Consider the following 16913-nt stretch of genomic DNA (forward strand, 5'->3'; position numbering starts at 1 on the left):
TTAAAATTTCGGGTACCGAATGGTTCGCTCCGTAAACTATAATATCGTGTTCTAGTGTGAAAAGCAATAGAAGTTGATAACAATAAATTAATGGGCTTGCCCTAGTTAGGTTTGCAGCTCGCAATGCGTGACAGTTATACGTTTCTTTTTCAACTTCAAGCTCATGGCAACTGGCTGTCACCATCTCAAGCGCTCATGGACTTTTGCATCAATTGTCGCACAAAACGATTGCCTGGGGAGTATCTTGTCATTTTAAGTGATAAATGTTCACTCCTACTGTTCTTTGTCAGTGTCAACACTACATGTTGTTGTTCAGCACTGAACTGCCATTCTGACACAAGTAAAGGATGTATCACTCACCAAATACGTTTACGTTTACAGAATGCAAAAGGTCTATTACTGACCAGACATCGCGGTGGGATGAGCTTTCCTGCACAGTTTTGAGTTTGGATGGACATTGTATTTCAGGATGGTGGAGTGGAAAAAATCAAAATTATTTTCAAGAAAACGCAAAAAGGAGGATGGGGGACATGTCCTCAGTGGTAGAAAAGGTGTTCTACTATCTGCCAATGAATGGTTTTTGGTAAATGAGGACGTAACTCTCTATTTTGTCCGCCCTTGTAATTCGGCTATTTTCAAGACGATCATTAAATTTTGTTTCGTCAGTAGGTGATGGCCCTCATCTTCTTGGAGGCTCGCGTGGTAAAGCGGTTCTGCCCCAGGAACTCGTCTAAGGTCAGGCAATTTGGGCTTGATGGAGCTTTATTCGTAGCTTGGTCTTATACGCTGTGGCATGTCTCGTTTACAGACCCATAAATCATATGATATTTTAACCATTTTTGAGGGCATGCCAATTTCAAATTTCCCTTCAGACACCTTTTCAAGGAGGCTTTGCACAGTCGATCTACACCATGAAATGTGCTTCCATATTTTTTAAAGCGAAACCGGAGAGATCGGCTTGCACACTTTGTCTAGTTTTCTCAGACACACTATCTTTAAAAGGCAACACAGCCTTCACACATACATTGTATCTACGATCTTAAAGAACAAATGTTCTCAGATCAAAGGTTGTACTTGAAAATTATTATTAATTCAACTTCTGACATAATACATGAGAACGAGACCACGGAATAGAACAGATATACGGAACAACATATTTCACATCAGCTTGTGATTCTGGACTATCATTGTATATTGCGTGTGTGTTGTTACGATTAGACTGATGTGAATAGCATAAAGAACTGGACTTTGCTTCAAACTGCTGCGTATGTATTCAAGCTTTCTGGCAGACAACACGCACACACAGACACACACACACACAAACACACAAACAGGCACACACACACACAAACACACACACACACACACACACACCCTTGATAACAATGCAACGGCAGAAGCCATATCAACTTGTGCTGGGATTGCACAATTCAACAGTTTGCAATGCTGAAGAATTGACCGTCACTATTCAGCCTGGTCTAAACCACACAGCTATTTGAAGTGACTTTTTCTGGCCGGTGAATCCCAATTTATTTTGATCTTTTTTGGTCTTCCTTTTTTTTCCCGCACACACATCACACCATATACGCCGGCATGCACTGGCTGTTGGTAGAAAGAGAAGAAAGGCGTGTGTGACCATAGTCTTCGGGAATCGAACCCGCAACCTATGTATATGTGTCCCATATGGTGCAGTGGTATGCACAGCGATTTCCACACACACATACACACACACACACTCTCTCTCTATCTATCTATCTCCATCTCTCGTCATCGTAGAATACATGAGCAGGAAGAGACGAAAATTTAATGCATTGTAACACATACTAAAGAACTTTCAAACGATAAATTAGGCTTTTCATTTTCTTTTATTAATACGCTCGTGTCTACGAAGACATGCCGATGTTCTGAAGAACTTTTGAGCACTCTTAGCACCTGTATGGACGTTCTCCTGTATGTATACGTTCATGGTCATGTAGTTAGGATGACTGTGTGAATGACCTTACACATGTCTTCCGCATAACGCGTCTTTCTCCACTATGAGTACGTTTATGAACACGTAGACTGCCTGACTGAGTGAAAGACTTTCCGCATACATCACACTTGAATGGTCGATCTCCAGTATGAACACGTTCATGCTCGCGGAAGTGAGAGACGTGCTTGAACTCTTTTTGGCAAACCTGACACCTTTGTGATGTCTTACACTAAGAACGTTTGTCTGGATGCTGGTTCTGAGCCACAACCTTAGAAGAGTCAGAATTGTGTCCGGCCGCACGTTCAACTGGCATGTCACACGCATCAGTTTGCTCCAATGTTTCTCGCATTCTTTCAACAGAAACTCCGGTATTTGACGCTTTGGATGGCGTTAAGTCGTCCATCTCAAACTGAGGAGATTGTTCCACAGGCGATGCACGTTATTCGCAAGGACTGAACGCAGAAGTCCGGTTATCGACGTCTTCCACTTCTGGCGATACACTACACGTTGCTTCATCTGCTTCGCTTTTGGTGGCGGTTCAGAATGTACTTTTGAAAGCAGGTTGACAAATTTAAACCCTTTCTGAAAGAATTGTGTTCCTCGTCCATGTTATCAATGGCGGAGGAGAAACAGGAATTATGCTACTGGTATACTCAGGGGGTATATTACTCGTGTCTTCTCTGTTTTCCAGTGGAGCGGATCCCATACCCGACCCTTTCTCTGTGTTCGATTCGCCAATTATTGACCAAGAAGATGGTGGAAAAGATGATGAACCATGCTCTCTTGCTATTTGGTCGAGCATATTCCTCCTTGACTTCATCAATGGCGGCATTGGTGGTACTTTATTACAATCCACACTGCACTCAGACTTGAATTCCTCGAAGCCTTCCATTTCTCACTGAACTGCAATAGCTCTGGAAAGGAAATTGCATAACAGAGTCGATATTACTCGAAACCACCTCACTCAGTCGTGGAAGTGATCTCAACATTCACTTCACGCATCGAAGAAAAACTTCCGATGCAGAATTGTTCGCTCTGGCCACTTTAATATCGTGTCCTAGGGCGTCAAAAGCCATATTAGTTTATAACGATGGGTCTTCCATAATTCTGGCAGCCCGCAATGCGTGACAATTGTACGTATGCTCTCAAGAACAAATACATGGCAACTTGCTGTCGCCATCTCAAACTGCAATGGTTGTTGGCATCAATTGTTGCACAAAAGGATGTTGGTTGAGAAGGAGATTCTTGTCGTTTTAAGTGATAAATGATCACTCCTACTCTTCTTGGTCAGTGTCAACACTACACGTTGTTGTGTCGGTGCTTCCCCAGGAACTCCTCTAAGGTGAGGTAATGATGGCTTGATGGAGCTACATTCCTACGTTGGTCTTATACACGGCGGCATGTCTGGTTTGCAGACCCATCACTCATGTGATGTTTTGACCATTTTTGAGGGGTATGACAATTTCTAAGTTCCCTTCGGACACCTTTCCAAGGCGGCTTTGCACAGTCGATCTACACCCTACGGAAACGTGCTTTCATAACTCAAGCGAAATAAGAGAGATTCATTTGCACATATTGTCTGGTCTCCTGAGACATCCTCAGACATGCTCTCCTAAAAGTCAACAAAGCTATCGCACATATCTACGATCTAGATCAAGTAAAACGTTCTAAGATCAAAGGTTATCCTAGATAAGCACTGTAATTTTCTGACATAATATATGAGAACGAGACAATGGAATGGAACAGAAATACTTAACAAAACGATCCACATCAGCTAGCGATTCTTGATTATCATAGCCTAACTCGTGTGCCGCCACGCTCACAGACTTGTGTGAATAGCAGAAGTTTTCATTTCTTGTTGGCTGAGTTTTACGAAATAAACAAGAAATGTTGTTCTTTTCGAACGAACAGGTCTGGGACCGAGGTCCGACAGTTTTGGGCGTACTGGTACGCCGCAGTCCCTCATCTTTTGTTTTCTTGCTTTGCAAGCTGGTTTTCTTGCTGTGACTGTCCCCCCGCAGTTGTTATTCTGTGATGAGTGTGTGGGAGTGTGTGTGTGTGTTTGTGTGTGTATGTGAGAGAGAGAGTGTGTGTAGGTGTGTAGGTGTGTGTAGGTGTGTGTGTGTGTGTGTGTGTGTGTGTGTGTGTGTGTGTGTGTGTGTGTGTGTGTGTGTGTGTGTGTGTGTGTGTGTGTGTGTGTGTGTGCAAAGGAACAATGGATCCGTGAGGTGGTCGGTGATGCTGAGCGTGCTCAAAGGGATGGCTGTGTGAGGTGGAAATGCATCCGAAAATTGCAGCGAGTGGATGATGGCAGGCGTACGGTCACACCCTCGGCGGTTTATGATGGAGACGGACACCTTACTGACAGCCCGGAAAGTCTTGTTACGCGTTGGCATGCACACTTCGACAGAGTGCTCAACATTGCTAGTCAGTTTAGTATGCATGTCATTGATAACATGCCTACTGCTGAGCCGCGTCATGAACTTGACATGGCCCCGACATTTGAGGAGGTGATGGCTGCAATGCGGAGGATGAGTAGGGGCACGGCTGGTGGCTCGTCAGGTATTGTGCCGGAATTGGTGCTGGGTGGCGGTCTTGCTCTCCACCGGCGTATTCATTCTCTGATTTCCCAGATTTGGGCAGGTGGCTCCGTTGTTTCTGAGTGGCGCGACGCTGAGATTGTACCCATACCGAAGAAAGGCGACCTACGGTCATGTGACAATTGGCGAGGCATCAGCCTGTTGGATGTAGTCGGTAAGCTGTTTGCACGGGTTATCCAGGATCGCCTTCAGGAACTGTCCGAGGATGTGCTGCCTGAGTCACAGTGCGGTTTTAGGAAGGGACGTGGGTGCGTCGACATGGTGTTTGTGGCGCGCCAGCTAATCGAGAAGGCCATCGAACATGATACGCCACTGTATGTCATATTTGTCGACCTGAAGAAGGCTTATGACAGCATACCTCGTGAGGCGTTGTGGCTTGTCCTCGGGAAGCTCGGTATTCCACCTACCCTTCTCAGCTTGATTCGGTCCCTACATGTCGGCATGAGGGCTCGGGTTCGTATATCTGGTCGCTTGACGGAGGACATATATGTTAACAATGGTCTTCGCCAAGGCTGTACTCTTGCCCCCACCCTATTCAATCTGTATTTTGCTGCCGTAATGTCGTCTTGGCGTTCCCGCTCTTCTGTTCCCGGCGTGTCCCTGCGCTCACGCCCTGGCCGGAAGCTTGTTGGGGATCGAACAACCAAGGCGCGACTGAACACGTACCAAGTTACCGAGTCCCAGTTCGCTGATGATGCCGCTGTATACACCACATCAAGACAACATCTGGAGACCCTGGCAAACGAGTTCATCGCCTGTGCCTCTCAGTGGGGTCTCACTGTCAGCATCGCCAAGACAAAGGCCATAGCAGTCGGCCCGGGGGACCTACAACCTGATGTCGTCCTCGATGATGGTGGGGTTGTGGAGATGGTCTCCGGCTTTACTTACCTCGGTAGTGTGGTGAGTTGCGATGGGTCACTGGACGTGGAGATCACCTCCCGCTTGGCCAAGGCATCTCGTGTGTTTGGTTGCCTCCTGACCCCGATTTTCCGGTGCCGGGGTTTATCCATCGGCATTAAGTGCATGGTATATCGCGCTTTTGTCCTGAGCACTCTGTTCTACGGTGCAGAGACATGGGCTGTGAAGGCTACCCACGTCCATCGGCTGACCGTCTTCCATCGCTCCTGTATTCGGTCTATCCTTGGTGTATCGCGGATCCAGCAGTGGGAGGACAGGCTCACATCGGCAGAATTGGGCAGGCGATTTGGCATGTCTCTTGACATCTCCGATTTGCTCCGACAGCATCGTCTGCGCTGGCTGGGGCACATTGCCCGTATGGAGGAACACCGCACTCCGCAGCAGATGGTATTTGGCGAGTTATATGCCACTCGCCCCCGCCACGGTCCGAAGAAGCGATGGCGTGACGTTGTTGTCACTGATCTAGCTGCGGCACAGATCGGAGAGGGAGAATGGTTCCATCAAGCCCAGGATCGCCCAACCTGGAAGCGGTTGTGTCGTCAGCAGCCTCCTCCACCCGGACCGAAAGAGTTCCGTTGCGCATGTGGCCGTCCCTTTGGCCGCATTGGGGACCTGAAGAGGCACGCCCCCCACTGCCGCGTCTGAGCCATCATCGCTACGCGATGGGCGTCCAAGGTCCAAGGTCCAAGGTGTGTGTGTGTGTGAGTTGTCGTTGAAGAGGTCGGTTGCACTTTTCTGGGCTCTGACCGAAATGGAAGGATAGCTGCGTTTGCAGCCATGGCTGTGTGGTGTAGACCAGGCCATGGTTGCTGCAGCATGTCCCAGTGGATTTGCGCTCTGCTGGGAGTAGGTACACAAGCACAAGTGAGACGAGGCAGTGTTTCTTAAATTTTCGAATAGTTGTGGACGAGGATGAGGACGATGAGGAAGTCGAGGAAGGAGCGAGAGACTCTCTTTATGGCGAGCTGGAATGTCCAGTCCCTTGTAGAGGACACAGGTGATGCCAGGATATGTAGGAAAAACAAGTCAGTGTCGCGAGTGGACAGAGGTCTGGACTTTTTGTCGGCGGAACTCGTAAAATTCCGTGTCGGAGTTGCGGGAATTCAAGAGACGAAGTGGTTCGGCAGTGATGTGTGGCCCATCGGCAATTGTACCTTCGTTCATTCATTGTTCATTCTGGTCGCCCAATCCCAACAGGGGGAGAACCAGCCCGACGGAACGAGGGTGTTGGAATTTGGATGAATCCAGAGATGTCGGCGGCGTGGCGGCGTGGCGCAGAACAGTGGGACCCCGTAAGCTCGCGCATCGTCACGGCTCGTATCCTACTTCACGCGAAGGGGGACAAACTACCCCGCGGAGATCGTGATCAGTACTTGTCTGTTATCAACATCTATGCGCCCACCAACAAAGCGACATTCAGCGTGAAGGAGACATTTTATAGACACCTACAGGCGATCGTTGACAAAGTCAACCGTAACGACATCTTTGTACTCCTGGGCGATTTCAACGCCAGAGTAGGGTCACGCGGAACTGGTGATTTTCGGGACAGGTATGACGATAGGCCCCCCTGGGATCAGATCATTGGTGACTTTGGTCTTGGTCAATGTAATCAGGCTGGTGAGGATTTATTGTTGTTCTGCTCGAGGAACTCACTATGCGTTTTGAATACCTGGTTTGGGAAGAAGCTCCGCAAGCGTGGAACCTGGACTCATCCTGCCACACGTCAACCACACCTGATTGATTATGTCATTATGCGACAGGATCAGCACGTATACTGTCAGGATGTCTCTGTCATGCGTGGCGCGTCATTTTGGTCTGATCACTACATGGTCCGTGCACGTTTGGCTCTGAGTCGTGGTGCTCCACCCCGCAATGGGCGTACAAGTGGCAGCGGCAACCGGAAGCGTTTTGACGTGAGGAGTCTGCGGAACACTGATGTTTGTACAGCTTTCCAGGATAGTGTTCAGGAGCGTCTGGCCAGGGATTCTGCAGTGCCCAGAGAGTCGGTGGAGTCTATAGATCTAGAGTGGTCTGGCATCCGTGACGCTGTTACGTCTGCTGCCTCTGACATCATTGGTTTTGGTAAACGTGTTCAACCAGACTGGTTCTTGGAGAGCAGCTCGACTCTTGAGCCGCTCATTGATGCCAAGAATACCTGCCATCAAGCGTTGCTGTCAAACGATACAGTTGATACTTGGAAAGCCTTTCGACAGGCACAACATGCAGTGGCAAAGGCTGTGCGGATGGCGAAGGAGAACTGGATATCAGAGGTAGTGCGTGATGCTGAGGAGGCTAAGAAAGATGGGCGCACTCGCTGGAAGTGCATCCGGAAGCTGCAGGAAATTGAGAAGGGCAGAACTTCAAAGCATACATCTGCTGTGCTGGATGAGAACGGCAACTTGATCCAGGATGCGGATGCTGTTCGTGCTCGTTTCGGACGGCACTTTGAGATGGTGTTAAATACGCAGAGCCAATTTGATCAACACACTGTTGACAGCATGCCTGCATTGGATTTTCGTGAACATCTGGACGACGTCCCTAGCATCGAGGAGCTCCAACGTGCACTTCGCCGTATGAAGAATGGCACAGCCAGTGGTCAATCAGGCATTCTGCCAGAGCTGATACGTTGTGGTGGTGAACTGTTGTTGGGTCGCCTCCATGAGTTCATCGTTAGGGTTTGGGAAACTGGATCGGTCCCTGCTGACTGGCGTGATGCAGAGATAGTCCCCATTCCCAAGAAGGGTAACCGGCATAGCTGCGATAACTGGCGTGGCATCAGCTTGCTCGATGTTGTGGGCAAACTGTTTGCTCGCATGCTCCAGGACCGGCTTGAGCCACTCGCTGAAGACTGGCTACCAGAGTCTCAGTGCGGTTTTCGGAAGGGTAGGGGCTGCATCGACATGATCTTTGCTGCCCGCCAAGTACTCGAGAAAGCCATTGAACATCAATCTGATCTGTACGTCTTGTTTGTGGATCTACGCAAGGCGTACGACTCGGTCCCCCGAACAGCGCTTTGGCTGGTCCTGCAGAAACTCGGTGTGCCTCCGCGCATGCTTCAGGTGATCCGGTCTCTTCACGAGGGTATGATGGCGTCTGTTCGCGTGGGTAGTGGTCAGTCTGACAGCTTTGGGGTGGAGAATGGTCTACGCCAGGGTTGCACCCTGGCTCCGATGTTGTTCAACCTCTACTTCTCTGCCGTCCTTGCACACTGGCGCTCAACATCCACAGTGCCTAGTTTCCCGATGAAACATCGTATCGGCCGCAAGTTGGTTGGCGACCGTACTGCCAAGCACAGACTCACAGACTTATCCGTGTCGGAGTCGCTATTTGCAGATGATGCTGCCCTGTATACCACTTCGTACGAGCACATGGAGACGATGGTGAAGGAATTTACGCAGTGTGCGTTAGGCTGGGGCCTGACTGTTAGTGTGCAGAAGACGAAGTTCTTGGCGGTCGGTCCGAGTGTCATCCGTGCTGATATTGTGGTGCCTGGGAGTGCTGGTGACGTGATCGGCGTGGTCAGCGATTTTACCTACCTCGGCAGTACCATCAGCGACGATGGAGAGCTGGATGCCGAAGTCACAACTCGTCTCGCCAAGGCATCAAGGGCGTTTGGTAACCTCCTCCAACCAATTTTCCGGAACTCGGGTCTGTCGCTTGGAATCCGACGTCAGGTCTACCAGGCCGTGGTCCTTACAGTGCTGCTGTATGGTTCTGAGACATGGACGCTGAAGGCACCCCTCCTGCGCAGGTTGGACACGTTCCATCGACAGTGTGTTCGCACGATCCTGAGTGTTACCCGAGACCAGCAGTGGCAGGAACACCTGTCAAGTGAAGACTTGGCGAAGCGCAGCGGCATGCCAGCCTCGCTGGAGGAGGCCATTCGTGCGAATCGCCTGCGATGGCTTGGTCACCTCGCAAGGATGGACGACACCAGGTTGCTAAAGCAGATCCTGTTTGCGGAGGGCACTAACACGCGGCCCCGCCATGGACCCAAGCGTCGTTGGAGAGATGTGGCAGCTGCAGACCTGCGTGCGACCGGTATCCCGGAGACGCAATGGTACCACCTTGCTCAGGACCGGAGGGACTGGCGCGAACGTAGCCGTCGGAAGCCACCAAGCCAGCCCCAACCAAGAGTGTTCGTCTGTGTCTGCGGCCGCGACTTTCGCCGTCCGAATGATTTATCCCGACACAAGAACTACTGCCTCGCCTAATAGCTATCATCGCCTTCGGCGATGGGCTTTCCAAAGGTCCAAAGGTGTGTGTGTGTGTGTGTGTGTGTGTGTGTGTGTGTGTGTGTGTGTGTGTGTGTGTGTGTGTGTGTGTGTGTGTGTGTGTGTGTGTGTGTGTGTGTGTGTGTGTGTGTGTGTGTGAGAGTATGTGTGCACTACTGACGTGTGAGTGAGAAAAGAAGAGTGAATTTTTTTAAAGTGTTGCCAATGTGTATTATTTTTCTAACAGAAACACACAGACACACTATCTCTCTCTTGTTCGTACAATTCGTACAAAGAGAGGAAAGGCATTTTCACACAAAGTAAAACACTTTCTAACGACGTTTAGTCTGTTCATTTTATGTTATGATACAACTTGTATCTACGAAGACTTGATGATGTTCTGAAGAACTTTCGGCACTCTCTGCACCTATATGGACGTTCTCCTGTATGTATACGTTCATGGTCATGTATTTGGGATGACTCTCTGTGGATGACCTTATACATGTCTTGCACGTAAAAAGTCTTTATGTAATATGAATACGTTCGTGTGTGCGTAAATTACACGATTGAGTGAACGATGTGCCACATGTCTTACACTTGTGCGGTCTCTCTCCGGTATGGATGCGTTTATGACCACATAGATGGCCTGACTGAGAGAAACACATCCCGCAAACGTCACATTTGAAAGGTGCTCTTCTATCTCCCAGCTCTCTCTCTCTCTCTCTCTCGCTCTCTCGCTCTCTCTCTCTCTCTCTCTCTCTCTCTCTCTCTCTCTCTCTCTCTCTCTCTCTCCTCTCTCTCTCTCTCTCTCTCTCTCGCTCTCTCTCTCTCTCTCTCTCTCTCTCCTCTCGCTCTCTCTCGCTCTCTCTCTCTCTCTCTCTCTCTCTCTCTCTCTCTCTCTCTCTCTCTCTCTCTCTCTCTCTCTCTCTCTCTCTCTCTCTCTCTCTCTCTCTCTCTCTCTCTCTCTCTCCTCTCTCTCTCTCTCTCTCCCTCTCTCTCTCTCTCCTCATTGTTAGACTAACCTGTCTTTATAAATGTAACTTACTCTCTCTCTCTCTCTCTCTCTCTCTCTCTCTCTCTCCTCATTGTTAGACTTACCTGTCTTTATAAATGTAACTTACTCTCTCTCTCTCTCTTTCTTCTCTTCTTCTTCCCCCCCCCCATCTCCCGATAATTGTTAGCCCCCGTTTTCTTTCGACGCGATTGCTGTGCAGTGAAGCCGAGACCCTAGGTCAGTGGAGCACATCAGACCCCGTCACCACGTCCACGATTCATGCCTGCGTTGCTGCACCGCTTCTTTGCATGTCATGATTGGAAGCTGTGGCCTTAGTAAAAAAAAAAAGAAAAAAAAAAGAAAAAAGGGCGATCTCCAGTATGAGGACGTTTATGAACACATAGACTCCATGACTGAGTGAAACATTTCCCGCATACATTACACTTGAATGGCCGATCTCCAGTATGAACACGTTCATGCTTGCGGAGGCCAGAAGCGTGCTTGAACTCCTTTGGCAAAACTGACACAGCTGTGATGTCTTACACTTAGAACTCTTGCACTGATCCTGCTTCTGAGCCATAACATTAGAAGAGTCAGAATTTTGACGAATAGGACTCCTGCTTCCAACCGGCATGTCAAACGCAAGACGTTGCTCCGATGTTTCACGAAGCCTTCCGACAGAAACTCCAGTATTTGACGCTGGGGCTGGAGTTAAGGAGTCCTTTTCAATCTGAGGAGATGTTTTCACGGGCGATACACGATCAATGCAGAAGTCTGGTTCTCAACGTCTTCCAATTCAGGCGGCATTCTAGCCGTTGCTTTATCCTTTTCGCATTTATCGGCTGTTGGAAATGTCTTTTTGAAAGCTGGTGGACGATTAGAAATACTGGCTGAAAGAATTGTGTTCATTGTCCATTTTGTCAATGGCGGAGGAGAAACAGGAAATATGCTACTGGTATATTCAGGGGGTATAATGCTCGTGCCTTCTCTGTTTCCCAATGAAGCTGATCTCATACACGACGCTTTCTCCGTGTCTGCTTCGCAAATGTTTGACCCTGAAGATGGTGGAACGGACGGTGGACCATGCTGTCTAGAACTCTGGTCGCGCACATTCATCTTTGACTTCATCATTGTCCGCATTGTTGACAGTTTATTTAAGTCAGACTTCGAGTCCTCAAAGTCTTCCATTTTCCACTGAACTGCACCAACTCTGGAAGAGAAAATGCATAACCGAGCCAATATTACTCGTAGCCACTTCACGCAATGAATTTAAAATTACGAATGCAGAATGGTTCGCTCTGTGCACTTTAATTTCGTGTTCTAGTGTGAAAACTGAAAAGCCATATTAGTTGATAACAATAACAAAAAGGTTTGCCATATTTGTGGCAGCCAGCAATGCGTGACAATTTAACGTATATTCTCCACTTCAAGTACATAGCAACTTGCTGTCACCATCTCAAGCTGCCATGGACCTGCACAAAAAGATTTTTGTTGCCAGGGGAGAATCTTGTCGTTTTAAGTGACAAATGATCACTCCTACTGTGCTTTATCAGTGCCAACACTACACGTTGTTTTTCAGCGCTGAACTGCCATTCTGACACGAGTAAAAGATCTATCACTAAAAAAAATTACTTTTCAGAATGCAAAAGGTCTATTGCTGACTCGACGTTGCGGAGGGACGAGCTTTCCTTCACAGGTGTGAGTTTTGCTGTACATTGTATTTCAGCATGGTGGAGTGGAAAAATTCAAATTGTTTTTTCAAGAAAACCCAAACGGAGAACGGGAAGAGAGCGGTGGGTGGGAGTACTGGCTGAAACAGGTATCGAGGGTGGTGACTGTTCTTCACGCTCACTAGCGACGGTCGACCACGAGGAATCAAACTGCGTCCACTCAGCAATGACGAAAGACCGAAGTGGATGCCCGAGAAGATGCTCAGCTGGGCTCTTGCCAGACGGACCGGGCGTATTCCGCCACTCCAGTAGACCACGACGAAATGCATCTGTGTCGAGATTGCCATTTGACGAGGTCTTGAGCAGCAAGCGCTTCATAGCTTTCACTGCGGCTTCCGCATGTCCATTACTCTGGGGATAATGCGGGGAAGAGGATACGTGTTGCACTTGCCAACGGCTACAGAAGTCAGCAAACTTCTTCGATGCAAACTGGGGGCCACCGTCGGTGCACAGTACAGCAGGCACACCCAGATCGGCGAACCAACGACGACAAGCGAGGATGACATCGTGTGATGACGTGGTCCTGCCGGTTCGAACAACGCACGGCCAACCAGTCAGACGGTCGACATAAACAAGAAACTCACAGCCTTGGCAAGAGAACAGATCAGCGGACACAAACTCGAACGGCAGAGTAGGATGACGGTCATTCATCGGTGGTTCGGCTGACTGTGACGACTGGAATTCTCGACACGCGGAACAGGCACGGACAAGGGTGTCTATGTCGGCGGTGCGACCAGGCCAGTACACGAGCTGTCGGGCGCGAGCCTTGGTACGGACGAGACCTTGATGTGAGGCATGAAGATTAGCGAGAACACGTTGACGCATGGCCAAGGGAACAAGAATGCGTTGGCCTTTCATGACAATGCTCTGGTCCACTGACAGGTGTTCACGTCCATTCCAGAAGGGTTGTAGTGGAGCATCCAAATCACGCTGACGAGCAGGAAAACCATGCAGAACGCACTTGACAAGAGACTGATAGACTGGATCAGCTGAGGCGGCTGCTCGAAGTTCAGCAAACTTCAGGTTGGTGTGAGGACCATCATCACGGAGCATGCACACACGGATGCTGCGGCAATGAAGAGCAGGGGCTTCGCCGAGTTCATCATCTGAAGACGGGATGCCGACGGGATTGCGAGACAGCGCATCAGCAAACGCGTGATCAGAGCCTTTTCGCCAGGAAGCGTGCACTTGAAACGACTGCAGCTTCAGGCGAAGACGGAGAAGGCGAGGATTCTCGATCTGATCTAGAGAATACGCGTTGATAATCGGGATCAACGGACGGTGATCAGTGATCAGATCAAATAGGGTGCGGGATAAGTACAACTTGCACTTATGCACAGCCCAAACGACGGCGAGCATCTCGAGCTCAACAACAGCATAGCGAGATTCGGCGTCAGAGAGGTAGCGGGAGCCACACTGGATGATTCGCCACTTATCATCCTGCTTCTGCCACAGAACGAAGCCGAGACCACGTAGTGCAGAGGCATCAGTCTCCAGACGGAGGTCGTGTCCATGCTGGTAGAAGGCCAGGATAGGAGGGGACAGCAGAATAGACTTGGTCTTCTCGAACGCAACAGTGTGGTTGGCATCCCAGACAAACTCACGGGTCGTCTTCAACAGACCACGAAGCGGAGTGGTTCAGGCGGCGAGGTGTGGTGAGAACTCGCTACACTGGTTCACCAGGCCAAGAAACGAACGCAAATCAGTGCGGTTCGCAGGAATGTCAAAATCGCGAATAGCCGCTGCCTTGTCATCGTCAACAACCCAGCCGTCTGGACTGACAATGTAGCCGCAGAAATGGATGTGACGTGACGCAAAGGTGAATTTGGACGGGCTCAGAGTAATGCCATGCTGTCGAGCACACAGCAGGATGTCACGAACATGGGTGACATGGGAGGCAAAGTCGTCATCATAGGCCAGGCAATCATCTACAACCTTGGCGAAATTCGGGATTGCATCGAACGCAGCATCAGTGCGGCAGTTGAAAACATCCCCGGCGGAAATCAGGCCTTGAGGGTTGCGTAGGAAACAATACCTGCCGTATGGGGTGATGAATGTGGTCATTGGACATGCCTGCTCACTCAGTGAGATTTGCCAGTATCCGTGCCTTGCATCAAGCTTGGTGAGGAACTGTGCCGATCCAATACCAGAAACCACATCGCGAGCGGTGCGAACAGGGTGGGCTGGTCTCAGGACTTGGTCATTCAATCGTTTGAAATCGACGGTGAGGCGTTTCTCAGTGGTACCTTTCTTGTCGACGAGCACAATCGGGTGACACCATTCACTAGGCTCACTGACAGGCTCGATTATGCCATCGACAACCATTGTGTCCAGTTGTGACTTGACCTGGTCACGAAACGCGTACGGAATCGGGCGTGCGGTATGGACACATGACGGCTTAGCATCTGGCTGAAGTTGGATGTCCATCGGAGGACCTGCCATCGCCTTCAAGCCAGTGTCGGAAAACACGTCTGAGAACTCCTGCAGTAGCTCATCGCGAACACGAGCGATATCAGCAGAGCTAGGATTGACAACCGGCTTTGATACAGCACGGATCTTAGGTGGCGCGGCAGCATTAGCAGCAGGGTACTGTGCAGGCCAATCTGACGGGAGGAGCTGGAGTGCACTCAAGGACGAACGTGATAGAAGAGCATCGTCCAGACCCTTGTACACGTGGATTACGGTGCTGTGTTGTACTTCGCCAACCTGAAGTGAAGCACGAATACTGCCGACGTTCTGCAACTGCTCTCCAGATGCCGCTAGGACGCACTCTGGGTCATGGTCGAGGTTCTCGGGGAACCCGCCAAGCAGTTCGAGATGATGCTCGCCAATGGCATCGACGTCACTGCCAGTATCAGGGACCCAGGGTAGCGTGACTGCCTCATCCTCAGTGGCTAAACGGGTGGACACACGCACAATAGGCTGCGCAGCAAGACGAGTACGCTGCAACTTCAGTTGGCCCACATGCTTCACGTTCCGGTCCGATGGTAACGACGACCTACACATAGCGAGAAAGTGACCAGTCTTGCCACAGCCATTACATTTCTTGCCGCTGGCAGGGCAACTAGACTTTGTGTGCGGGCTCCGGCCGCAATTGGGGCACTTCTTGTGTGTGTCGCTTCCTGAAGAGGGAGCGGATGCAGATGGCAATACAGGTGCAGACATCTTGCTGCCAGGCTGTCCCTGTCGGGATTGTTGCTTACTGCGTTGGTACGCGGACCGCCGCACAGCATTGAGCTGGCTGGTGGACGGGATACTGCTGCTCGTCGTGGTAGCCGCTTCCTCCGCCCGGCAAATTGTGACTGCATCGTTCAGGGTCAAGTCCTTGGCAGACAATAGCTTGTGCCGGGTAGCGTCGTCACCAATTCCAATGACAATCCTGTCACGCAGGGTGTCAGCACGCACACGTGTCAGGCTTGTGCGACAGGTACTACGTGTGTGTGCTGAACATTGTGAGCACAAAACAACGTCCGGAAAATCACAGCTAGTGTGTAATTCTTTCAACGAAGTGTAAAAAGAATCGAAAGACTCGCCTTTCGACTGACACCTGTCGTAAAATGCGATACGATCCAGGAGTGGGTTGCGCTGCCGTCGCAAATATTCCTTGACTGCAGAAATCACATCGTCCGCATCGGGATTCGGTGGAGTCACGATTATACCCTCGCGGAGAAATCTGCGTAGCTCCTCATCAAGAGCTTGCCGCAGCGAGGATACTCTGGTCTCACGGCTCTGGGCTGACAGGTGCTGGCACTCATAATAGTCTCGCCACATTTCCTGCCATGCCGTGAAGTCGGCTAATGTCGAGGACGACAGTAAAATCGGTCGCTCCGCAGAGACAGGCTTTGGAGCTGGTGATGTGGTGCTGGGTTGCACGGGTTGTTGTGTTGGTTGTGTCAGTTGTTGTATAGTTTGTTGGAACAGGTCAGCCATTTTACGTTCCCTCTCCTCTGAGGACTTCATTTGTGCCGCCAACATCGCGGTCAGGGCAACAATGTCAGGAGCAGGGTCTGAGTCGGACATCGTGGTCGCAACCTACGCAAATGCTGGTATCACGAACAAACTACAAAAAAAATCGGCCAGTGCGCAACACAACGAGGTGCAAACACAAAGCACGAGAAACTAAACACACAGGTGAGTTCTACAAGGAACGAACAGTTCACTGCGCCATGATATGTCTACAGTTAGCAAGAAGACATTTATTATAAAACAAATCTGAAGAGAAGGAAAACACAACTGAAGAGGCAAAACACATGAAGCACGGAAGTATCTCCCAAGCCAAGCAAGCATGCCGTTATGGTGCGAGGTCATACAACTGTGGTACAAATCTAGTACGGGAGTACATGAACTACAGGTCAAATATGGCATGGGGGAATCCATATACATCAGAGGATGGGCTACATGTCCTAAGTGATAGAAGAGGTGTTCTGCTATCGTGTTGTTTTGTTGTTGTTCGTATATCTAGAGTCGAAAACCATACAGGCAAAA

General features: G+C 49.8%; 1 protein-coding gene across 1 annotated transcript; it reads right to left on the minus strand.

The window, feature by feature from the left end:
- Nucleotides 1–12443: 12443 nt before the first annotated feature.
- Nucleotides 12444–16448, minus strand: LOC135821567 (uncharacterized protein K02A2.6-like). Its single transcript, XM_065334564.1, has 2 exons — nucleotides 14109–16448; nucleotides 12444–14039 (listed from the first exon to the last, which is right to left on the minus strand). Exons 1-2 carry the CDS (start codon nucleotides 16446–16448, stop codon nucleotides 12444–12446), a joined length of 3936 nt encoding a protein of 1311 aa, XP_065190636.1.
- Between the last annotated feature and the right edge of the window lie 465 nt (nucleotides 16449–16913).

The sequence above is a fragment of the Sycon ciliatum genome, chromosome 7, assembly GCF_964019385.1.
Source record: "Sycon ciliatum chromosome 7, ocSycCili1.1, whole genome shotgun sequence".
In the NCBI taxonomy this organism is placed as follows: domain Eukaryota; kingdom Metazoa; phylum Porifera; class Calcarea; order Leucosolenida; family Sycettidae; genus Sycon; species Sycon ciliatum.